At 49.2% G+C, this 26,194-nt stretch overlaps 1 protein-coding gene across 14 annotated transcripts in view; it reads right to left on the bottom strand.

Moving 5' to 3' along the window:
* PLEKHA6 (pleckstrin homology domain containing A6) overlaps positions 1 to 13,103 on the bottom strand; it is a 143,841-nt gene extending 130,738 nt beyond the window's left edge. For 2 of the 14 annotated variants that reach the window (XR_012897848.2, XM_075910155.2), the window contains exons 1-3: positions 12,735 to 13,087; positions 11,935 to 12,011; positions 9,671 to 9,728 (exon numbers count right to left, since the gene is read on the bottom strand). Coding sequence is in view for 11 of the 14 variants with exons in the window: in XM_075910155.2 (XP_075766270.2) it covers positions 9,671 to 9,728; positions 11,935 to 12,011; positions 12,735 to 12,817 (218 nt within the window). In the remaining 3 variants the exon portion in view is untranslated. Of the gene's footprint in view, positions 1 to 4,398; positions 4,536 to 6,797; positions 7,030 to 9,670; positions 9,729 to 11,934; positions 12,012 to 12,734 lie in introns of those variants that run through there. The other 12 variants (XM_075910158.2, XM_075910159.2, XM_089773694.1 and 9 more) reach the window with 11 other exon arrangements.
* Positions 13,104 to 26,194: the final 13,091 nt, after the last annotated feature.

Below are 26,194 nucleotides of genomic sequence, written 5' to 3'. Positions count from 1 at the left end.
AAATTGCATATAGTTTTAAATGTGCTAACAAGAGCCACCCCATCCCCATGCCTTAATGAATGGGGGATTAACTTAATGTCTTGTAAACAACACTGTGTTTCCTGTAAGTCCAAAGGTGATTGGACTAGTAAGACATATGACTATACCTCCTGGCAGTAGGATTCCATTTTTTGACCCAGATAGTTTTCCATGGAAGGAGGAATGTATAATCAAAGATTCCCGTCAGGGAAAGAAGACTGTTTAAGCAAGGAGAAGCTATCAGGTCTTTGTCTTCAGCTGATCTGGAAAATCCTGGAAGGCTATAAAGGGCTGGGGACCCAGGTCAAGATAAAAGAGGCTGACTCTGACCTGAAGATTATTCCTAGAACAAGAACAATCATTAGGGTAAAAATCTACTTGAAATACTTTTTTTTTTGTGAATCAGAACTAGCCATCCATTTTCTTTTCATGTTAACTTACTGTTACTTGCAGCCACTTAAATCTGACTCTATTTAATAAAAACACTTCTGCTTACCAACAGGCCCAGTGTAAATAATTGTTACAGGGTAGAGGAGGACAACCAGTGTGCATCTCTCTCTTTCACTGATAAAGAAGACGAACATCCTCCTGAGCTTTCTAGGTGTAAAACTTTTACTCAGAGAAAGTCGGATTCATTTGGGGGGTTGATTTCCTGGTTGCTGTGCCATAGAACTGCATCCTCCTAGAGCTGAAGTGGATCAGTGTCTGCATTGCTCTTCAGAGGAGCATTCACCCCAATTCTGTGCTTTGTCTGAGGGGGGAGACCAGAGAATCTGGCCCAAGAACAGGGTGGTGGGGAACCCCAAAGGGCAAGGAGGAGAGTGTCAATGGCATAATCAGCACACCAGGGAACAATCCTAAGGGGTGTTCTGTGACCACACCCCATCACATGACACACAAAGTTTAACCCTCTCATCTGCAGTGCCAACCCTTCTAGGCCACGCATGGCTCCCCAAGGCCTTGGAAATTTCCAGGTCCCAGCAAGATGCCTGAAAGAGTCAAAGATTCTGCTTCTCCAGATGCTGCTCCTTTTTCGGTCATCTTCCAAGCAGCTGTCTATAAGGCCCTTTTTGCCAGTCATGGCCACTACAAGCCAGGGCCAGGAAACAGAGAGCTTTTTCATTCTGTGTTCTGCTCCCTCCAGCAAGAACAGTCCTGCTGCTAACAAGGGCAGGAGAGAAGTGACCACTGTGATGAGCGGCATGTTTGAATCTTCTTACCCAAGCGAGTCAAATGAAAGATTCATCACCGAGTTCATTTTTGTTAATTTTCTGTTTGTCAGAGGCCGGAGAAGGATGGCAGGAGACAAATCACTTGATCATTGTCTTCAGTCCACCCTTTCTGGGGCACCTGGTGCTGGCCACTGTCGGCAGACAGGCTACTGGGCTAGATGGACCTTTGGTCTGACCCAGTACGGCCGTTCTTATGTAATGCATGCAGGTTTAGTTACACCGGGGGCAGAGAACTCTCGGGACTGGTCAACGCCCACAATCTGAAATGCCACCGCGTCTTGCCAGGGGAGATGGGATCGACTCCTAATGCCCCCATGCTGCTACAAAAGACCAGAGCTATCCCCGAGGAGGAGGGAGATTGACACCCAAGGCAAGCGGAGTGCTGGGTAGAATAAGCCACTCGGAAGGGGAGGATGTGCCAAGTCGTGGGAAGTGAAGAATCCTGGCAAAGGCTGCCCCACACCACTGAACATTTTTATTCTTCCGCTCTCCCGCTTGTTCTGTTTTGGATCGGGAATGCAATTCACCAGCCCTGCTAGCCAGGCCCCAGCACTCACAGGTCCCCTCCACAGAGCATCCCAGACTTCTCTATGGCAGGAGGGCTTTCCTCCTGTCCAGCCCAGATGGGGAAGGGGCTTCAGCACTTCCCGGCATCTCTGATCGTTGTTTCACTTGGGCTAAATAGAATCATAAAGGGCAATGGGATTCTTAGGGGATTCAGAAACGAAGAATTTGGACAGGCCCAGCTCTTGGCCAGTACGGGATCTACGTGAAGTGTATTTCCTGGGCTCTGTCTTGCTCTGGGCAGATATGACCCCAATGGAGACAAGCAGCCACCCACCCCACAGCCCCACTATGAGCAAGCTTAGAAGAGGGGCCCCAGGAGGCCGAATTCCCTTTTCACCCATCGAGTAAGCGCCACCAGGCCCGGGACGAGCCACAGCAGCAGGGCAGGGGAGGGAAGACTTGCCCGTACCACGCCTGCCATGGGGACGAAGAGGCAGGTGTTCTCCAGAGCAGCCAGGCCAGCTCCTTGCACTAGCATTAACTTCACACAGCCAAACCCCACCACTGTAATAGACTTGATGATGCATGCAAAAAAAAATCAGTCCCGGGGATAAATCTGAACACGTTCCCTGCGGTTTAAACAGCAATATAATAACGCATCACTTGCGTGAACCTTGTAACAATCAGCTCCTTTCAGCCCATGCGTGGTAGAACATCTGCGTGCACTGGCTAGTTAAGAGCTTTTGGGATCTTTAATAACAACAACACACACAAATAAGAGTCGACCAGGGCTCCTGGCAGAGAAGGAACCAGCTTGTTTTCGATTGAGAAGAGGAAGGTAGAGATGCCAACAACTGGAAGTCCCCGAGACAAGCTGGGGTTTCCTTTAAGTGTCAGGTGATATCTCAGACAAGATCGATCGTGGTCTGTTTAGGCTGCAGCCTAAGCAAAGCGTCTCTCCAGATCAGATACTAGGCCCAACAATGCGTAGCTCTGAGGGAAGAGATGGGGTTGGCCCATTACAAACAAATCTATCGGCATACAGGCTTTCCTGTATTCACTAGGTTGTACAACATGGCTTCTGCCAACTTCAGGGGGAAGCAGGCATAGAACACAGGTCCTCCTGTTCCCATGGCCTAAGCCTCTGTCACTTAGGTCTCTAGTAATGCTGTACTATAGGCGCAGTTATGTAAGTCCAGGTCCATTCAGCGAAGGGCAACGCACACACGCACTCACACACGCACACACCTGTTACATGTCCAGGTCTCCCAAGTACACACATGCAGGCGGGATCACTTCCCCGGCACTGAAATGCAGCTACAGCTAGCGCAGAGCAGGGCAGCGGTTGTTGGCACAAATTACTCACACACAAGCACACAATGAATTCTGTATCCCACTGAAACGGCGTGTGTGAGAGTGAACTCCATTCAGCGGAACGCCGCAATCAAAATTGGAATTTGTCCAAGATGGTGGGTCCCCCCCTATAAAACATACCAGAGATCTTTACTGAACATAACTGCACAAGGCTCAGTTTTGCCTGGCACCTTCTCCAGCAACTTAGTACCCATTAGTACACTGAGGGTGGGGGGGGGCTCATTGGCTTCAGCAGTCTTAAAGGGCAGACTGACACCTGCTCAGTCATCAACAGCACTCCCTCAGGGCATCCACTGATGCCAGCTTCCCCTGCCAAGCATCCTGCGACGACAGCACGTTTTCTATGGAACGCACGTTATAAGCCCAACTCTGCCACCTCTCTTCCCCTCTGGGCCTCACTTTCCCCACCTGTAACATGAAGATCTGATCCATCCCCCCCACTATCCCTCCCAAATGCCCATTAATCACCCCTGCTTTGTGCTCTCCCTCCCTCCCCACATCCCAGGCTCCTTCTCGGTCCCTTTGGACATTGTTTCCTGGTGCCTACAGACCAGGAGGTCTTACATGCAGAAAGCCCTTTGTGCAAAGGCAGGGCCCGTGCCTGCCTGCGTAGGTCCCTTTTCTCTCAAGAAGGGGGCAGGTCCCCAGCACGGGTGGGGTACCAAAAAAAAAACCACACACCAACAAAAAACAAAAAAAACAACCAACAACCCCAAGGGCTAGAGATTGACAAGCTCATCAGGGTGGTCACCGCAAACGGGGATGTGACAGCCTTACGAGAGCATCTCAAAGCCATCTCTAGGCACCTTCGCCCACTTGCACGCTAGGCGCATACACCCAGGCAGGCACCCCAAAGGCACCAGAGTGGGGGCCCGTGAAGCCAGCCGATCCACACCGTTCCCAGGAGCATGCAGGGGCTGGCACGTTCAGCCCTGTTTGTGGCAGCAGAGCTCAGTAATATTCATGGCACAGCGCAGCGAGACGGCTGTCCAAACAGAAAGAGCTGGGGAGGGGGGGGGGCAGAGCTGCAACAGACCAGGAACCTGGCATCTAGAAGCTTTCTTGCCAGGATTCCCCGCACTGGAGGAGGGGAGCTGTGCGCTTGAAATATTTCTCCCTCATCCTGGCTATAATTAGCATCCTCACAGCCTCCATGAGCCAGGCACCTGCCAGGGAAGCAGCACAGGTCAGGCGCTGTGGTGAAAGCAGCTGCCTGTGCAAGACTGTGCAGGATGGCCGCTATCTGAGGCACGAAACCGGGACTCACCGTGCTGCCGCTCCACGTCCCTCCGCTCCGTGTGGCTAGATCCCAAGCCATGACGACCCTGCCGTGCAACTTGCTCCAGCCAGATGCCTTTCTCTTTCCTTGCAGAGCCCCAGGAGGAATGGATGCTGCTGTCTCTCCCCCCACCCCCCCACACACACACGAGCACAGCTCCCCCCTCCCTCGCTAGTCACTCATCTCCGTCTCTCCAGACGGTCTCCGGGCTCGGCTCGGGAAGAAGATGCTGCTGCAGAATCCGGCATCCTTCCCTGAGAGCTAGAGCTGGGCATGCTCCATCGGCTCCCTAAGGTATTTAAAGGGCACGTGATGCCGTAGCTGTCATTTCCAGCAAGGAGTAAGTAGTAGGGGAGTGGGATTAACTCTGTGCTGGCCCTGGGAAGAGCAGCATCAGCAGCCTCCTGCACAGCTGGGCGACCCCTTGCACCCTGCCCTGCTGCGCAGTTCACTCACTACCCTCCCTGCCTGGGATGGTGGCTGCTAACATAGGAGAAGGGGCCACATCAGAATCTCAGTCCTGCAGCCTCGACTCAGACGAGTCCGGGAGGCTACTCGACAGAGCACGTGAGCCAAAACCAAGCCCCATACCGCAGCCTCTTTTTGTGCACTGAAAATAGTTTGGATTCAAACAAAAACCCTTCGTGACACAGAGTCAGTTTGGACGAATCTCCCGCCAGCTTTGAAATCGTCACGGTTAGGGAGGTAGCAGTGTAAGTGCTTCAACAGTTACACGCTGGCTTCCGGCCCGAAAGCTGGCTACTACCCTGTGCTGTTGACTCTGTATCAGGTAATGTAGCATGGGGCAGCAGCCGGCTCCCTGGAAACGGGGCCAGAAGCCAGCTTAAAAGTTGGTTCAGGGCACGCACCATCTCCCTGGGAGTGGGGACAGCAGCCGGAGCTCTGGGCATGCACTGGCTGCCAGCCCCGCTCCCTAGGAGCCGGCTGCACTGCAAGCGCTGCAGTATAAGCTTTATACTGCAGAGCCTGCTGCGTGTAATTGTTTAAATTTTTCAGCAGTTACACGGTTACCTAATTAACCGCTTTTAACATGCCTCGTCACCGTGTCCCATATTTGACATTTGAACCAGAAACACTCCGTTTTTCGAGGCAAAATGGCCTTTCGTTTACATATGGCAGCCCATGAAGACTTGAAGGGATAAAGCAGAAGAGTCACAATCTAATCATCCCAAAGTCAACCACCTATTGACTGGCAAAAACTTTTCAGCCCAATTCGGGAAGGGGGCAATGTGTCATTTGGGAAAATGTCATGGGACAGGAAAACAGCTTCCTGCCGCACTCCATCATACATGACTCAAGGCAGCATCTTTCTCAACCTAGCTTTATACATGCCATGAGCGTGGGCTCCAGCTCTTCTGCTGGGAAACAATTCCCAGATGAAGAGGTCTCTCTAACGGGCTGTCTGTACTTGAATCCTTAGGGGTAGATTTTTAGTGGCACTCAGCATTAGATAAACTCAGCACCCATTGAAGACAATAGGAGGTTTACTACCTATCCCAGGTACTTGCCTGGCTCTCATTGCCATAGTATCTGGGCATATTTAATGTATTTACCTGCACAATGCTCCTGTGAGGCAGGTAATGCTGTTATCCCCATTGTACACACAGAGACCAAGTGCCTATCCCATGGCCACACAAGGAGTCTGCAGCAGAGCAGGGAATTAAACCCACATCTCCCAAGTCCTAAGCTAATATCCCAACAGCTGGGACCATCCTTTTATCAACTCCACAGGCCCACTCTGCTGATAGTCCTGGATGCCTCTGAAATCCATGATCTAACATGCGTTACCATGATAGCATTATAGAACCTAGGCTGCGGCCTACAGTTGACACACAGGTGGGGCAAATGTTTGTGGGTTGCCCACCCTGACCTCCATCCCACCACATTCCCTATTTCACCCCTAGAATTGTTTGAAGACTTTGCTCCTGCTGGGGATGCTGCTACCCACAGTCACCTTGCGCTTTCACTTCTGGTGGCTGGGTCTAGCAAGGAACCTGAGATGTCCAATTATTTTTGCAGCACGGACATGAATGGGGAGGAGAACTGGTAACAGAGGAAAGGGAAGAGAAGAGAAGAGAAGAGAAGAGAAGAGAAGAGAAGAGAAGAGAAGAGAAGAGAAGAGAAGAGAAGAGAAGAGAAGAGAAGAGAAGAGAAGAGAAGAGAAGAGAAGAGAAGCAAGACAAGCGTCTAGGACACTCAGTCAGACTTGTCCTCAGCAGCCAGCGGAAACAAACACTCTAGTCTGCAGCTGACTTTCAGCACAACCCTGAAATGGACACAGGCCTCTGTAGGACACTGAATAACCAGCCCCTCTGGCCACAGCTGTTCCTTGTCGCCCTGTTTGTGCAATAAGAACCTCCCCGTACCTTGCAGAGCAGAAGGGTGAGACACCAAGATCCTAAGTGTTCAGAGCCAGCGAGGTTCTGAGCAGCGGTCCATAGAACTCAGGAGTGTCCCTTGCTGGTCCCTACAGCACGGCCCTGGTTCTCTCTGCCATCAGATCTCCTTGTCCCCTCTGTTCACCTCTCAGGCTACCGGGGACCACAACCTTAAGAGAGTCCCCACAAGAGAAGCTATTTGCCTTCCCTGGCACAGAGAGCACACACAGGGCACAGCCAGAGATGTAGCTGGCACAGGGTGGTGGGGGAGGGTCACAGGTTCTCTGAAAAGAAAAACACCCTTGATCCTCTAATCCGTGTTAGCCTGAAGCTTTAGGGGCTGAGAGGGGATTGGCTTTCACTGAATTCCCTGCCCCACATCTCCAAACTCCTCCCCTTCAGGCCATGGTTTGCAGACCCAGGTTAACCCCCTGCCTGCCAGGCATGCCACTCGCGAGGCTGAGGTGACTTTTGACCAACAGCGCTGCTAATGAACAGCTACGGGCAGGGCCTGCTTTAGGGGCATGCCAGCCCCCTCCTGGGGTGTGTCGAGGCCTCCCAGCCTGGGTCAAGAGACATGGGCAAGCGGTGCTCATGCTAGTGCTCTGAAACAGCTGTGTGGACACCGTGTGAAGCCGCAGCGTGGGCTGGAGCTAAGGCTCTGAACCCTGGGGAGGAACAGTCTTCAGAGCTCCAGCCGCGCTTTCAAAGCCAGCTAATTTTAGAGCCAAACTGAGCCCTTCTCCATCCAGCCAGGCTGGAAGGCTCACTCCAGCATCCCTGGTAGGCATCTCCTTAGCAATGCCTCCCTGTTCCACCCGCCTCACTTCCCCCTCCACCCAGCACACCAGTCGCTGCCCTCTGACAACAGCGGGCCACACAGCCCCACTGTAAGTCTGGCCTTGTCCTGCAGCCTTTTCCCTGACTTCCAAAAAGCCCTGCTCTCCACCCCATGGCATTTCCAGGGCCCCAAGCCAGCGCTAGGAGAACGTCAAAGGCAACTGGCAAGGCAGGCTGCCCTGAGGGGAACGAACGTTACATCACAGCCACGCACAGAGGAGGAAAAGGGATATGCCAGCACCAGCGGAACCTCATAAGCACCCCAGCATCTGTACCTGAGGCTGGAGGGGCAGGGGGCTTGGCACAGATCCTGACAAGGAATCAGCCCCCAGCTGGGCGCTGTTTGAACCCTTTATCCCTCAGCCCAGTGGGAGAAGTGGCAGCCATCCTTGGCCCCAGCACCCCACAGGCCGGCAGCCAGTTCTGTGCCTGGAACCACTGCCACCTGGTGTGGGCACCGAAGGGCCCTTATTTTGGGGGGCATCGTTCTGAGGGAGGGAGCAAGGCAGCGAGAGGGGAAAGCGCTTTTCCCTCACCGCCTCCGTGCTGGGGAGAGGAGTCCAAGCTCCCAGCCAGCACGGAAAGCAATGGGAGCAGACAGGACAGAGGGCGATTTCACAGAGCCAGGCACGCAAAAATGGTGGCCAACACGGACTGAAACAGTAGCCCCTGCGCTAAGCTGTGTTCTTTTACCACCCTCCTCTGCCACCTAAGGATATTCAGTCAAGATTCTGCCCATCACACATTTTATTTTGGAGGATTCCTCCTCACGTGTGTGGAAATGTGAGGGGACAACACACACCCCCTAACACTGCACACTGTGCATTTCCTGCACGTGTTGGTGCCACCTCCTGGGACGCTGTTGCAAATGTGGCCACGCCGTCGGCCCCTTGCATTGAGGAGCACTTTGCAGGGACTCACCAGACAGCGCAAAGAGCAGCCGCCAAACAGAACTACCTAGAGCACAACAAACAGGAGAGGTGAAAGGAGAGGGAGTGCTAGCCAAGACGCCCGGGCAAACCCTCTGCTCTTTGGAAGTGTTGTTTTATTATTGATATTACGACAGTGCCTAGGAAGCTAGATCAAAGATACTGGCCCAGGTGCAGCATGTGCTGCATGAGCAAGGAACACAAGATGGCCCAAGAGAGAGTCCAATCTAGACCACTGCAACCAGCCACCTTTATTGCACCCAGTTCTGTGGCCTCTGGGCTCTCCACCTCTGCGGAGTGGATACGATCCCAGGGTAGAGAGCTCATATGAAATGTCACCCGAGCAGGAAGCCGGGACTCTGCTTGGAAGAAAGGAAGACTGAGCCAAGAGCCACTATCCTCCGTCTGGGGCATCAGCATCCTTCCCATAGCAGCCCTACTGAAAAGACTACACCACAGTCTCCACTAGTCTGGGAGAGCACAGGGCAGTACCCAATTAGACAAGTGCCAAGCCACATCCCTCCTCAACTGCCAGGAGACCTGAGTTTTAAACTTTGAGAGAGACACGTCCGCTCTGAGCATTTGGACCTCTGAAAGGCATCACCGAGGCATATAAGGACAAGGCACAGCATTCTGCTATCAAGTCTCTGACTAGTTCCTCACAGTGCTAACTTCACTCCACTGCTTGTAGCATCATCGGCAGCCCTGCCAGAGAAGGGGTTTTGGCTTCTACCCTTCTTTTCAGCATTGGCCTTTAGTCCCACTGAAGTCAGGTACAACTGATGCAGAGCTGCCGGAAATAATGTGAAGATAGCAACTGTGTCCACCTAACTCCACACCCCACCAGCACATTAGCATCCAAAGCAATTCTACTCACAGCGTACAGTGCACAATGAACTACCAAATGTTACAGCAGCATCAGCCCCTAACAGTGTTGTCAGCAGGGGCAGTAATTACATCTTTCCGGTTTATATACACTCCCCCACCCCTGAAAACAGCAAAGGGCATTTTACAGACGGGTGGAGGAGCAAGGGCAGATAGCTCCTCAAGTCAGCAAACAGCAGGAACAACAACAAACACTTTCCCACTTACTTGATAAAATATATGGCCCCTTGACATGACACGCCTGCTTCCCAGCCTTTGGGCAAGTCTGAAAAGATATAACAGCAAAAGCAGGCATTATTCATCTGTTCAAGTGTGGAACTCCCTGTTGCAGGATATTATGGATGCAATTTTTAACGTATTACCTTTCAAGAGAGCATTCATTTGAGTAAGACTATCTTCTGAAATGTCATTAGGCAGGCTCAAAATTATTCCAGGATACATGCCAGCCTCTGGGACACAAACTAATTGACAGCTAAGCTCCTGTGAAATAGTATTGCACAGTTAAGTGCAATACTTCCCCGCTCCCACCTCTCATTGGTCACTGTTGAGAAAAGGGGAGGGGCCAGAGAGACAATGAGCTTGTTCTAAGAAGGCAGGAGGTGGGGTATGGAAACTTCCAGTCTGACAACTCTGTTCCCGAGTTACAAACCCAATGACTATGCACCTGGAATGCCGCAGCTCAGGAAATGTCAGCTGCAAGTGACCCATCTTGACACCCTCCCTTCCAACCCATGTGGAGTTGGGAATTACAACCCACTTTGTTTTTAGCTTTTCCCCAATGTTTTTATGCTGAACAGTGCTGAAGGCTATGGCACAGAACTGCATTCAGGGACACCACCAGTTCACACGTTCATACACTCCCAGTGTTTCCCAGGGCCTTGTGATTTGAGGCCCTGCCCTCAAATTCACTCTTAAAAAGAGATCCAGTTTTCAAACTCCCCTGAGCTCCTGCCCTCAGGCGTTTGGTTCCTTACAAGTCTTTCCAGTTGGGCCCTGTGTGCATGCTGTGAAGCTACATAAAAGCAAATACTCTTGCTAAAAGGTTGCTGTGTAACACAACTTGGTTTCTTAGAATTCAGAACGATAACACATAAGAACCTAAAACCAGAGGGAGACAAAGCAGACTGCTCCCTAGAACAGAGGGACAGCTAAACCCCGCCCCCGCCCCCTTACTGTAAGCTGCCTGGCTGACACATGCTCCCCAAACATCACTGCAGAATGCCCCTAGCATGCAAACGGGACCAGTGAACCCTTGCCCCCCACTCCCACATTCAAAGAGATAACTTGCAGTTCTCACAATACCCCACAGTACCCTGTACCCCTGCGGCTGTGTTGCCCAGACACAAATACAGCATCCCGGAACTGCAGCAGAACATTGGAAGTGGAACCATTTGTTAAGCTTGTTAAATGTTCACCACCAAGGCTGCAAGATGATTTTCCTCTTTCACTCAGTTTGGCTGCACGTGTTTCTAGCCAGGTTTGCTCTCGGGCTCCCTCCCACAGCCAACTGATACTAGCAACAGAAGGAATCAAAACCTATTTTCAACTATTTTAGGACTAAAGCTAGCAGCAATTCACAAAGGCTCTTGAAAGAGGTCATTAGCCTCTTCATCCCTGGATTGTTTACCATGTAGCTCTTGAGGGGATACTCTAATACCGTCAGCTGCAGGATGTTTTATTAACCACGAGAAGATTTACCCAGTGTGGCTTGGGTCCTTAACGCAAATATTGTTTGTTTTCTTTTAAATAAAATGAACATGCCCAGGCTTTGTTTGAATCTTTGCTCTGGGGTGGGGCTGGGATGAGGGGTTCAGGATGCAGGCTGTCCTGGGGACAGAGGACTTCCCCACCCCTCACTCACCACAGCAACTTGGGGCCAGTGAGAAGCACCTCTCCACGGCTGCTGCAGCTCCAGCAGGCACAGCTTGGGGAAGGTGCATGTCCCCCAGCTGAGGCAGGTCCAGGTTCATTTACCCCCAGCGCTCCCCAGCCAGAGTGAGGAATGAAGCAAACTCTGCACTTTCCCCTGGCTCCCTGATGAAGGGGAACAGCCAGCGATGTCCCCATACAATTTGGAGGGGAGCTTCAACCATCCCACCATTCCTAAAAGGTGCCTGGGGGGGGGGGGGGTGAGAGGCTCCAGGTTGGGGCAGTCCTGGATTGGGGGCACCCCAGCCAGCCCCTTTCACCTGCCTGGTGATTCTGTCTCTTTTCGATGTGGTTTTATGAGGAGCAACCCCATTGCAGGCGCATCCCAGTGCCCTGGCACAACCAGTCCCTGCCCTTGCCTTAAGTTATGAGAAGAGGAAGCTGTGTACTGAATTTGGTGGTCCTAGCTCTTACTGTTTAGGAGGAGTCCTTGAACGGACGGACAAACTCTGCAATACAGAGTAGATATGGGGGGGAAGGGCAAACAGTCACAATGGCATAGTTGACCCCCCCCCAGACATTTTAGCAGGCTTGCTCCTTACCTGTGCTGGCGAAGTGACCACTCTGAATGGGCGATCCAGTGCCCGGATGCACCCAGCTGGTAGATTGGGTCTCATCACTGTGAGGGACAACAAACAGAAGGTCAGAATGTGCGCCTGACTCTGGGGAGGAGGGCTCCCCCAACGCATCACACCTGTCTGAGGGGACCTTCAGAAGGGCCCTTTGCTATCCAAGGCACATACATGGCTCCATCGGCCATAGCACCTAGGCCTCACTCGAGCTTGGCTTTTCTGGAGGCACCGGGCAGTATGAAGGGGAGGCAGAAGTGGGGTTGCAATGATCGGGCATAGGGCTGGTCTACAGCTTCCCCAGATGGAATCCTAGCAGCAGCTGCACTATGCAGGGTCTCCTCCGAGCATTCACTGGGCAGTACCCCGCCCCTTTCAGTGGTTGGGCCAGGCTTCCGGGCACAATAGAAGGGCCATCGTCTGGGCCCCTCCGAACTCTTCCCAGGCAGTGAAATGAAAGGGTGGGAGAGGGAATGAGGAGTAAAAACGCCTGAGGTCTGTGTAGGGTCAGGTGTGGAGGCACCAAGAGGACTAGTAAGAACTGGGGGTAGACCCCTCACCCCCACCGTAATTCGGGCTGTTACCCTTGGCCACAATCCCTCTCCCCTTCCTTGTACCATTCCCTATTCTGCCTTGTTCCCTTTCCCACCCTATGTCCACACACCATATGGCTCAGAACACGCACTAGATTGTGTGTGCGTGTTGGGGATGGGGGGATTAAAACACACACACACTGCAAGGAGGAACACAAAGACAGCCAGAGCTGAACATACTTGATGAAGAAGACTCGCCCGCCTCCACACACGCCATAGGTCCATCTGCCAGGCAGGTCCAGCCAGGTGGTGTCATCAGCCATGGAGCCCCTGGGGTGCAGGACACTAGCAGCTGGAGAGAAGTCCAAAGGTGCCCGACTCAGAAGTCAGACCTTTTCTGCACTCTGCCACGCCACTCCCACCTGTGTGCTCCTTGCAAGGCAGGGCTGGAGGAGAGAGAAAGCTGGCTGCTGCTTCGTACCTGGAGAGAAAATTTCCACTGCCACCCCAGCCAGTCCCACCAGGAGACAAACGCTTGCTCAGCTCAGGCCTTCCAGCCAGATTCTGTTTGCTGCACACAGCCCAGGGGGAGGAGGGAGACCCATAAATTTAACCCTGTCAGAGGCAACCTGCTGCTTTGCCCAAGACCTGAAACACCCAGGACATTCCTGCAGCACCAGCTCTCTGCATGACTCTTAGGGCTAATGCACAGCCACTTCCTTCATTGCCTACTTCATTTAATTACCCTCAATTAACTCCTTATGAAGTCTTCACTCCCTTCTCCTGTCAGCTTTAAACACGGTCACATTCTTCTGCGCCTCAGATCTCCAGGCCAAGTGGAGGCGGTACGCCGGGGTCATGGTTATTACACACGGCGGTTTTGGGGCTGTCTGCGCAGCCATCAATTAAACCTCTTAAAAGGGGTGAGGTGGCGTGTGGGTGGCACCTCTCGCCGGCTGGGGAGACTGTAAACGAGGTGATCCCAGGTGGCTCCTCTTTGGCAGGGCTTTTCAACCCCCATGGTGGCAGTAGCAGGGAGATTGGTTATGAAAAGTTGCCTTAAAAAGTGAGTTGCAACAGGACTCTCTCCAAATGAGCGTGAACTGCTCAGGGCTGCATCAGAGCTCCCTGCTCTGAGCTGGCCTGAAGCCGGAGAGAGGGGTATTTCAATGACTCTGAGTCACTGGGACTAGCCAGGAAGTCACAGTGTAGCAACGAGGGATGGGCTTGGTTTTGATGTACAGCCGGTCTTTGGGTGATGGTTTCACACCGCTGAGGTGGCACCCTGGGTGGCTAGGTTAATGCCGGTTAGAAAAGGAAAGGTGGCCACTGGGAGACAGGGGTTCATGTCCTGGTGCCATGTGACCTATGGCATGTCACTTAGGCCTCCCGACTGCCTCCGCGTACGCCTCACTGTAACTAATGACGTTACTCTTGTGCCTAACGTGAAGCAGGTGCTTGTGTGCTTGAGGTCTAAGTTCCCCACAATTCAAACAGGAACACTTAGGCTACATCTACACTGGCGGCTTCTTGCACAAGAACAGCTCTTCTTGTGCAAAAACTTGCCGGGTGCCTATCCTGCATGCGTGTTCTTGCGCAAGTAAATTTATAGTCTAGCGTCGGAAAACAGGGCTTCTTCTGGAGGAGTTATTCCTCTCCCCATGAGGAATAAGCCCTCTTGTGCAAGAGGGCAGTGTAGACAGGCAACATGAATTTCTTGCGCAAGAAACCCCGATGGTTAAAATGGCCATCAGAGCTTTCTTGCACAAGAGAGCGTCCACACTGCCATAGTGTGCAAAATCACATGCCAGTGTAGACGCGCTCTTGTGGAAGACATTTTGCGCAAGAACTCTTCCGCAAAACAGTTCTTGTGCAAGAAGCTGCCAGTGTAGACGTAGCCTTACTACTTCATGTATCCCACCCCTTGACTCCAGGAGCGAAATCCCAGCCCACTGACTTCAGTGGCGCTGTCAGAATAGCTGGGCCCCCGGGCAATGTAGAACAGGGTGGCTCTGTGCTCTCAGAAGGGACAGGGCCTCCGGCAGAAGGGGCAGCCAGCAGTGCCTGAACCATGCTGCTCCCTCCCCTTGCCGGCCTTCTGAGAGCATGGCGCAGGTTCTGGAGCGTGCAGCACAATGCCCCCATGCTGATTCATAGGGCCCAGGACTCCAGCCGCCACCATTGCCACAGTAGCAGCAGCTCGGAGCCCTGGGGCCTTTAGAATACCCCCTTTGCCCCCAAGCCCGTCAGTGGGCCTCAGCAGGGTCACAATTTCCCCCCACGTTCTTTGGGAGCAGGGATGGTCTCTTATTGTGTCTGTCCAGCCCTGGCACAATGGGGCCCAAGCCCCGGCAGCGTACCGTAATAGAACTAATAACTAAGGCGCCTTCACACCCAGGTGATTTCAGGTTTGTAGGCAAGGTGCTACAATCATACGAATAGTGATTCATTATAATAGACAGCAAAGGATGGAGGCTGAGATCTGGTGCATGCTGTCACTATCGGTGGACAGTTGTAACAGACTGACTTCCAGAACAACAACAGCAGGGGCGACTCCGCTGCTGTTCCTTTCCACCCTGGGATTGGACACGTGTGGCTTCAGGCCAGGAATAGATTCTGTGATCCGTTAGGCCATGTTACGCTGTTTCCATCGTTTTCAAGGTAAGAGGAACAACGGAGGGAATAACACAGTTGGCTTTTGGACAGGGATGGGGGTTTGGAGCTGGTTCAAGTAAATAAATGGTTTTACTAAGTCAAATGTAGCTGTGTACTGAATTTGGTGGTCCTAGCTCTTACTGTTTAGGAGGAGTCCTTGAACGGACGGACAAACTCTGCAATACAGAGTAGATATGGGTGGGGAAGGGCAAACAGTCACAATGGCATAGTTGACCCCCCCAGACATTTTAGCAGGCTTTCTCCTTACCTGTGCTGGCGAAGTGACCACTCTGAATGGGCGATCCAGTGCCCGGATGCACTCAGCTGGTAGATTGGGTCTCATCCCTGTGAGGGACAACAAACAGAAGGTCAGAATGTGCGCCTGACTCTGGGGAGGAGGGCTCCCCCAACGCATCACACCTGTCTGAGGGGATCTTCAGAAGGGCCCTTTGCTATCCAAGGCACATACATGGCTCCATCGGCCATAGCACCTAGGCCTCACTCGAGCTTGGCTTTTCTGGAGGCACCGGGCAGTATGAAGGGGAGGCAGAAGGGGGGTTGCAATGAAATCAGTTCATAAACTGCCCTAATCCAAGCGGAGGGGCTGTCCGGTTAAAAATCTCATAGTCCTGGGGGGATTCTTCAATTGTTGCACTTGGAGCCAGAGTAAAATTGCAGAATTCCCCCAGGACTGCCTTGCATTTTTCAAATGCAAACTCTTTCCCTACCAGCTTGAGGCTGCAAACACACACATTGGTCCCTTTCCTTATGGGAGTAGCCTCACGAACTGTAACAGGGCTTCCCACCTGTGCAGGGGCACACTCGTGCATAAGAGTTTTGCAGGCTCCCTAATGCCCTACTGCAAACTGCTCCACACAGACAAAACATTTATGTCCATGAGACACCCATCCAAGTCTGGGCAGAGGGGTTCGCCCTCACGGCTTAGCTTCCTGGAACGAGGGCCAGACTCATTCACAATGTATTTTTCTGCAATTAAGTAAACTTTGTGCGTGATACAGACACCAACGCATCAGGGCCCATCAACGGTCCCTGTGGAGTCTCAGAATCCTGACCCTCCTCAAAACATGGGAACCAGTTCTACTGACTTCAATGCAACTCTTAAAAGTTAAACACAAGCATAAAGGTTTGCAGGATCAGGGACCATGTGGGATTAGCACACCTGATTTTTAAAAGAGTCTCTTCTTTCCCTAGGTAATTATCAGAGGGAGGGTGAATCTCCCCCTGCCTGCACACTCTGACCCTTTCCCCCTTCCTATGTGCTGAGGGGAAATGCCTGTGGCAATTATTAAGAACTTGCTAATCCAATATTACCACAAGGAACCAGCACGAGCCATTCCAGACTCCAGAGTAAATAATATGTGGATTTTTGGAGGGCTTTAATACACTTCTAGCCAAGAATCCAAAGCTGCTCCAGGCTCTGTTCTGTCAGGTAAATAAATCAACGTTTGTTACTTTCCACAAGAAATTTTTTCCCTGCTTTATTTCTTAATCCAATGGAAATTCAAGGGAGAAATACCAACAGGGTGCTGAGCTTTTTAAATAAACCCTTCTGAAACATTCCTTCACCAACATGGGCACACAGGTGCACCATTCAAGATACTTGTGATAACAAGACTTTGCACTTCCATGCAGCATGTCAGCTGAGGCTTTCAAAGCATTTTGCAGATTTATATGGAACAAACATCACAACTCTCCTGGGTGGTAGGACTGATTAACTCTCTATTGACGGAGGGAGAAATCAAGGCACAGAGAAATAAAGACACTTCCCGGAACATCTTGGAGGAGAAGAGAAATCCAGAGTTCCGATCCCCCCTGAGAGCGTCTCCAACACGCTCCTAGCTTAAAAAAAATAATTAAAAAAAAAAAAAGGATCTGGATCTGTTAAGACTGATACCAATGCAGGAAAACCCAGGAGATACTGAGAAAACTCACTCCATGGGAATGCACCTGTGGATTAATCTTCTGACAGCATGAAACCTGTGTAAGGTGCTGCACACACTGGGCACATCGTCATCTTTCCTGGCATAGGCCAGGGTGTGTTGCAAACTTGACATCACAGTACTAAAAGTGTCCGTCTGGGAGGAGGGTGCAGGGAAGAATGCAGGAGTTACATTAACAGCAGGGCACGGCAGGGTGGGGTGCGCTCTAAACAGGGGGAGACTCGCTGACTATCCCTCTGCGTAAAGGAGGACAGTCAATCACAGCTTATTTTTAACAGAAAGGCTGGGAGCTTGGGAATGACAACATTCTGCTAATTCGTGCCTGTCAGCTGGTGAGAAATCTAGTTTGCAAGATGCCGTTGCTGTGCTGAGATCTCTTCCCAGCCAAATGTCCTTGGTGCAATCCAGTTCTGGTTTAGTGCTAAGAGCCTTTGCTTGCAGCCATTGTGAAAGGGAGGAGGGATGTCGGTGGTTAGCCAGTAAACATTACCCTTACCAGTTGCAGGATTAATCAGCGGCCCGGCCACCCTAGAGCAGCCTTCCTCCCCAGTGTGGGCGGGGGCACTCCAACCTGGCTAGGCCCACCGTGCCATAGCTGGGGGCACACCGGCAGGCGGACCCATCATGCTGCACTGCAGAATGGGGTGTTCTAGCCCAGCTGGAGAATCCCTCACCTGCCATGGGCCTGGCCGGAGCAGCAGGCCAAGGCAGAGAGCAGCCCTCTGCCCATGGGATCCCATTTAAGCACTTAAATGGTTAAACATAACATTTAACTGGTTAACTGATGAAACAGGATTTTACATCCCTCAGTGGAAGTGGGTTGGGAGGTAAGGATTAAAAAAAAAAAGGAGGCAATGCTGTCTACTCATGCTAGGTCACTTCTTCCGGTCAAAGTACATTGGAAAGGCCTGGGATAGGTGGAACAGTGATGTTCTATAGACACAGGCACAGCTTAATGGCTGAAGAGTTAAGCAAGAAATTCCTACTGTCCTTGGAACCACAGATTCTGTCTCATGGCAAACAGAGCCCCCTTCATCCTTCTGAGGCACATAAATCAAATGTTAGGAGGGTTTTTTTATGCAGTTGGGACTTTAACAACTAAGAGTCCAGCAGGGATGTTAAAGATGCACGTATATGCTGTAAAAGAAGGAGCAACCCCACTGCCTTTGGCCCAAATCACACTCTCTGTGCTATGCTATTGGCTAGTCTCAACCCCAGAAATGCATCAAGGACTTTGAGCTCCTTCCAGCTAAATGTGTAGACATACAATCCTAGAATCCTAGAAATGGAAGGAAGCCTCAAGAGGTCATCAAGTCCAGTCCTCTGCCCTCATGGCAGGACCAAGCACCATCTAGATCAGTGTTTCTCAAACTGTGTTCTGCGGAGCCCTGGACATCTCCAGGGGCTCTGCGAGGTGACAAACTGGAAACATCAATAGGTACAACACATACAATCAGTGGACCGCTGCGGCTCCACATACATTTTTACGCACGTAAAGGGCTCTGGAGCCCAAAAAGTTTGAGAATAGCTGATCTAGATTATCCCTGACAAACATCTGTCTAACCTGCTTTTAAATATCTCCAGGGATGGAGATTCCACAATCTCCCTAGGCAATTTATTGCAGTGCTTAACCACCCTGATAGCTAGGAAATTTTTTCCCTAAAGCCCAATCTAAACCTCCCTTGCTGCAATTTAAGCCAATTGGTATTTTATCTATCCTCGGAGGTCAAGAACAACAATTTTTCTCCCTTCTCCTTGTAACACCCTTTTAGGTAAAACTGCTTGAAAATTGCTATCATGTCCCTTCTCAGTCTTCTCATTTCCAAACTAAACAAGCCCAATTATTTCAGTCTTTCTTCACAGGACATGTTTTCTAGACTTTTGTTGCTCTTCTTTGGACCTTCTCCAATTTCTCCACATCTTTCTCGAAATGTGGTGCCCAGAACTGGACACAATACTCCAACTGAGGCCTAATCAGCACACAATGTGTCCAGGCTGTCATATGATAGACAGACTGACAGTCAACAAAGGCTACTGGCTATTTCCATTAAGATAAAATCCATATTACAGCAGTAACACCTTCTGCCATGCACAGTGGCTATAATATAACACACATCTCAGACTACCATTGCTCACCGTAACCTCCCATGGAGTTCACATCTCTTAACAGTGGCAGCAAGACTATGCTGGTCAGAGGAATAAATCACAATCAGGCACCTATTTACAATCATTGCTTCAATAAAAGGAATTCTGGCACCACCTTCTGGCCAAAAGATATTCTTCTTCCTGATGGAAATTCACCAGAACTAGTTTGCCAGGCAGACATATTTGCAAGTGGTCCAACAGCATGCATCAATAAGCTATTTATAAGGGTACATCTCAGTAATTAATTTATATTAGAAGGGTTAAGCCCAGGGAATTGACCCAGTTCAAGCCTAAATAATAATTCTGCCTAATTTCAAGAGAATCTACACTAGCCATTTATTCCATCAAAACCATCTCCCCCTTAAAAAATTGCTCTTGATTACTCTGTTCAGCCTCAGCGATATGGCTCATTTAACAACCAGTGCAAATTACTCTACAGTGCTTGAAACATGTTGGGAGCCACAGAGGACAAGGCAGTGGTAAATGTATTAGATGACTGGTAAGTTAGCTGAAAAGTCACATTGGGTAATGTGCAATATAATTGCTATAGCAGGGAAGAGAGACTCAGGAGACTGAACCGATAATGAGTTTTTTGCCACCACTTGGGTAAGTTATTTGCCTAGCTGTGCCTCGGCTTCCCCTCTGTAGCATGGGGACAGCGATATTCACCCCTCTTTGACCTCTGTGGATAGTAAGTTCTAGCTAAATGGAAACTATAATAGAAGGACTCTGCAGTTATCTGGATTATTCATTACTTGGAATTTAACATTCCGCAGTGAAGCTCATCAGCATAGTTTAAGTCCTGCGGTGAACCACACATTGGATCCTATTGTGCTTTACTGATAGCTGTAGGATATTAAACAGGAAGAAAACATACTGAAGGAATCTGCATACCAGCATTCCAAGCACGTCTCCGACAGCCTTTTATCGGCAAGCATTACCACCACGCATGGTGATTAAATAACCATTTCTAGGCTTGTTCTAATCTCTCTCCATCCCTATATTTACACAGGGCTTCTCACCATGGTATTTGGGAGCCTCCACAAGTTGAGATGTCTCAAATCTTATGAAAGGGTATCAGTTTAAACCTGCTCTTCCACCTGAAGCCTCATGGTAAAAATCCTAATCTCTGGCATTTTTCTGACTCTAAAGCAAATCCTAACTTTTTTCTAGTGGAAGAGTGATCTTGAGCGATTTGGCCAACAAAATTGTAACTTAAACAGAAAGTGTAAAATAAGCAGCCTTGGTCATAGAATCATAGAACTGGAAGAGACCTCAGAAGGTCATCAAGTCCAGCCCCCTGCCCAAAGCAGGACCAATTCCAACTAAATCAACCCGGCCAGGGCTTTGTCAAGCTGAGACTTAAACACCTCTAGGGATGGAGACTCCACTACTTCCCTAGGGAACCCATTCCAGTGCTTCACCACCCTCCTAGTGAAATAGTTTTTCCTAATATCCAACCTGGGCCTCTCCCACCGTAACTTGAGACCATTGCTCCTTGTTCTGCCATCTGTCACTACTGAGAACAGCCTCTCTCCATCCTCTTTGGAACCTCCCTTCAGGAAGTTGAAGGCTGCTATCAAATCCCCCCTCACTCTTCGCTTCTGCAGACTAAACAGACCCAACTCCCTCAGCCTCTCCTCATAAGTCATATGCTCCAGCCCCCTAATCATTTTGGTTGCCCTCTGCTGGACCCTCTCCAATGCGTCCACATCCTTTTTGTAGTGTGGGGCCCAGAACTGGACACAATACTCCAGATGCGGCCTCACCAAAGCCGAATAAAGGGGAATGATGTCATCTCTGAATCTGCTGGCAATGCTCCTCTTAATGCAACCTAATATGCCATTAGCCTTCTTGGCTATAAGGGCACACTGTTGACTCATATCTAGCTTCTCATCCACTGTAACCCCCAGGTCCTTTTCTGCAGAACTGCTACTTAACCGGTTGGTCCCCAGCTTGTAACTATGCTTGGGATTCTTCCGTCCCAAGTGCAGGACTCTACACTTGTCCTTGTTGAACCTCATCAGATTTCTTGTGGCCCAATCCTCCAATTTGTCTAAGTCATTCTGTACCCTATCTCTGCCCTTAAGCGTATCTACCTCTCCCCCCATCTTAGTGTCATCCGCAAACTTGCTGAGGGTGCAATCCATCCCCTCAACCAGATCATTAATAAAGATATTGAACAAAACCGGCCCTAGAACCTCATGGAGGAAAGTAAAATGACGCTAAGTATATATACAATGGAAGCCTCATATACCCTTCCTGCCCATACCCCACAAAGCCTTATGCCAAGAAGTTTCCGTGGGACAGATTACAACACGGGACTTGCATCCAATTTCTCTATTCACAGGATCACTGTTTTTACTATGAGGGATCAAGTCTGTATAATTCATAATTGTTTGTTTTTGTTGAGCTCCTCAGCTAAATAACTATTTTTGCTTCTGGGTTTAGTTTCCAGATCTGCTACAAACTTTGTGTGTAACCAGAAACAAACTGTTCCACCACAGAAGTTGCATTGGTTTAACTAAAATTGGTTTACAGACAGACAAACTGGCACCTTCGCTTCTTTTGCCTTTGTGATGGACATAGCAGATTTACCAACCCGTTAAATTGCTGAGACGCTTTTACACCGATAAGTGTATGGGGCTTGCACTAGGGATGTGTAGGTTTAACCGGTTAACTGATGAGCCTCATACTTAATGGTTACCAGTTAAGGTTAACCAGTGGAGCTGGAGCTGCTCCCTACCTGCTGCTAGCAGGGGGCTGCTCCTGCCCTGTGGTGGGTCCACCATGGACAGCCCCTGCCTGTCATGTGTGTGGGAGGAGCATTCCAACCTGGTGCTAGGCAGGGGTCCACTCCATCCAGGCAGGAGCACCTCTCCCTCCCCCCTCTCACCCCTTTAATCATTTAACCAGTTAAATAGGGTTTTATATGCCTAGCTTGCACAGGTTGAACAACATCCATTTTAAAAACCCAATATGTTTTTATGCTGGTGTAAAATTTGTTTGCCTCAGTTCTCCATTGATAAAATAAGCATAATCATTTCTCCTTTCTCCCCTGCTTAGCCTGGCTTGTGTATTTAAATTAAACACTATTCAGGAGAGTGACTCTGTCTTACTAAATGTATGTACAGTACCTAGTACAATGGGACCCTGAGCTTACTTTATAGGAAAAAAGCAATTACATCCCTCAATGAAGGGACACCAAGTTAAATCACACCTCTCTGAAACTGTTCCACATATTACTACAGCACCTTATGTTACTACAATTGAAAGACTGGAGGTGGAAGTTCAGACATTTGACAGCATTTTGCATAGTCAGTTTTCCCCTACCTTTGTCTTTCAAACAGCTAGAGCAGAAAGAAAAAGGGTGTCACATGCAAGATGTCCCCCAAAACGAGGCCAACTGGAAAGTAGCAGTTGTTTTGGTTACCAACAGACCTGTCATTATGCGCTCTGGCATCAGGCAGCACTAACAGATGGATGCTGGCTACTAATGGTTTCTTGTGCTCCTTTCCCTCCAGGGAAATGGCCAGCTTTTACTTTTTTTTTTTAAGTTGTCTCCCAGTTGGCAAAATAGCCAGCCCGGGGCTGATGTAACCTGAACTCCTTTCACAGTAATAACTGAACAGTTCTACAGTGTGGACAAAAGGTGCCAATGGAACTTCTCCTGAAGTCTACTCATTAGGATTAGTCATTGTGCATTCCCCCTTCCTCTATCCACATGGGGGATTTTCTGAGGAAACCTGTGCTTGGTAGGGCATGTAGTAATATTAAAGCAATCCATAAATGGAATTTGATGGTAGTAGAGCTGACTCACAATAGCAGCAGGCCTATTTACTCACTTCACCGTGTGATTATTCAGATGCTTAACTTATTGGTCAGTACATAACTCCTCTTAGGCCTTTGCAGATGATACAGAACAGCAAAAGAAGTTGTATTCTGCCTAACACATCAACTAAATGAAAATGGCAGACTCTTTAGTAACAGTGAGGGGGGATTTGATAGAAGAGTGAGGGGGGATTTGATAGCAGCCTTCAGCTTCCTGAAGAGAGGTTCCAAAGAAGATGGGAGAAAGGCTGTTCTCAGTAGTGACAGATGGCAGAACAAGGAGCAATGGTCTCAAGTTGTGGTGGGAGAGGTCCAGGTTGGATATTAGGAAAAACTATTTCACTAGGAGGGTAGTGAAGCACTGGAATGGGTTACCTAAGGAAGTAGTGGAGTCTCCATCCCTAGAGGTGTTTAAGTTTTGGCTTGACAAAGCCCTTACCAGGTTGATTTAGTTGGGACTGGTCCTGCCTAGAGCAGAGGGCTGGACTTGATGATCTTCTGAGGTCTCTTCCAGATCTATGATTCTATGAGTAGAATAAAAAGCAAAAAATCAACAAGATTTTCACATTCTGTGCTGGCAGACAAGAGGGGGGGGAAAGAGCTTTAATTTGTGACCTGATTGAATTTTGTATTCAACTAAATAGGGTACCCTGCAGTGTTTATTTTTATTCATTATTCTCACCATAGGACAGATCTTAGAAACATTTGAGAAAGGCATCAAAACAGCTTTTTTAAAAAGATTGTTCATTGTAAGAATATGTGGAGAAAAGAGCTTTTAGACAACTGATCAGTTATTAGTGATTAACTTGGGTATTATTTCTATGGGCTTCAACAAACTGTACAGGATCTCTCATTGCCTAGTATTATAATTTCCTTTCTAAGCCATTGTTATGGAAACAAGTTGGGCAAACTTGGTTCAAAAGAGAGCTAGGAGAGCTGTGGGTTCAGACCCAGGTGCATTGACTGTGTGAGGGAAAATAAGCACAGTGGCTACGTCTAGACTGGCATGATTTTCCGCAAATTCTTTTAACAGAAAAGTTTTCCGTTAAAAGCATTTGCGGAAAAGAGCATCTAGATTGGCACGGATGCTTTTCCACAAAAGCACTTTTTGCGGAAAAGCGTCCATGCCAATCTAGACGCGCTTTTCCGCAAAAAAGCCCCGATCGCTATGTTCGCAATCGAGGCTTTTTTGCGCAAAACAAATCTGAGCTGTCTATGCTGGCCCTTTTGCGCAAAAGGACTTTTGCCCCAACGGGAGCAGCATAGTATTTCCGCAAGAAGCACTGATTTCAGACAGTAGGAAGTCAGTGTTCTTGGGAAATTCAAGTGGCCAGCGTAGACAGCTGGCAAGTTTTTGCGGAAAAACTTGCCAGTCTAGACACAGCCAGTGTGTCTCAGTAATGCCTCACCCTAGCCAACACCTTTGATTGCTTGCATTTGTTGCCACTGACTTGAAATTGAAAATCGAGTCACATTTTTCAAATTTACGGTCTTCTGAATACTTCCTCTAGAACCACCATTGAAAGGTCCATTTTCCAAAACCACCAACCCCCTCCGAAACAGTAGACAAAGCCATTTTGACTGGTAGGAATTGTCAACTAATTGAGCAGTGCAATTGACTGAATGCCCATCAAGGCTAGATACTGAAGGTTCCATTGTCTGCAGACTGCAGAGCCTGGCAGGGAAAGCACCAAGTGCACCAGATGACATTAGCTCCAAGCAGGACATGTTTACTAAGAATGGATGCATGCTGAAAAACAGCTGACCACTAGATGGCAATGAAGTGCAGAGCATCTACCTGTTTAAAGCTCCAGTGCACACAGACCTGCCCCATCTCCCTATTCACACCTGCCAGTTTTCCAATTACTGAAAAGTGCACATAATAAAATGGTTATTACAGCTGATACAGCTGCACCAGCCGCAAATATTAATCAGCACTATGAAGAGATCTGCTTACCAAGACACATTGCATACCAACAGATGGTGCTCTCATCTGGAAGATCAGAAAAGCAACTGATAATGAAAGTCATCATGAAAATTTTTACTTGTACTGTAACCTCAGGCTTGTCCTCTTACAGGCACAGAAATCTGCTTCCTCATCTTATTGCTACTGTTCGGTTTGGTGTTTCCCTCACAACACATTCCAAATGAGTATTACTATTCTTTGCATGAAGCAGTGAGGGCTAACTTCCCTCTTTCTAAGAGATAATGCAGAAATGGTAGCTGAAGCAAAATGCAGGACAATGTAGCACTTTAAAGACTAACAAGATGGTTTATTAGATGACGAGCCCCCGTGGGCCAGACCCACCTCCCCAGATCAAACAGTGGAAGAAAGCAGTCACAACCATATACACCAAAGGACACAACCAAAAAAATGAACATTTTTTTGGTTGTGCCCTTTGGTGTATATGGTTGTGACTGCTTTCTTCCACTGTTTGATCTGGGGAGGTGGGTCTGGCCCACGGGGGCTCGTCATCTAATAAACCATCTTGTTAGTCTTTAAAGTGCTACATTGTCCTGCATTTTGCTTCAGCTACCCCAGACTAACACGGCTACATTTCTATCACTATTCCGCAGAAATGGTAGTTATTTGAAACCTTTAATGCAAACAGCTGAATCAGTCATATAAACCCTTTAGACATTTTACTGAGTAAAAACCCCAACAATTTTTAAACCACTCCTCACAACAATCTATTCAGACATACTATCTTTAGCATCTTATGCTGCTGTGTCTCTAAAACTACATCCTTCCTATGTTACATTGACCAGTTGTGTACTGTTTTCAAGAAGGGAGTCTCTTAATTCAATTAACAAGTAAAGCTTCCATTCACAAAATATTGGAAATCCCAAATCTGATGCACAATTTACAGTAGCTACATCACCTCTGATTTTGTATATTGCAGTCTGCTGCCAATGGTGACCTCTGTACAAAGTTGTGATTTTTGCACTGCCACCTTCACGAACACTTGCTTAAAAAGGCATAATGTACATTCAAATATACTCAATATAGCATTGCATTTTGATGCATCGTGGGTCCTCCCTCCCCCCCACTTTTATAACATTGTCAACTGGCTTCCCATTTCCTGTGACATGGGCTGGTAGTACCAT

This window comes from Pelodiscus sinensis, chromosome 27 (genome assembly GCF_052426305.1).
Source record: "Pelodiscus sinensis isolate ZL-2025 chromosome 27, ASM5242630v1, whole genome shotgun sequence".
Lineage (NCBI taxonomy): Eukaryota > Metazoa > Chordata > Testudines > Trionychidae > Pelodiscus > Pelodiscus sinensis.
This window is presented reverse-complemented; position numbering and strand designations above follow the sequence as displayed.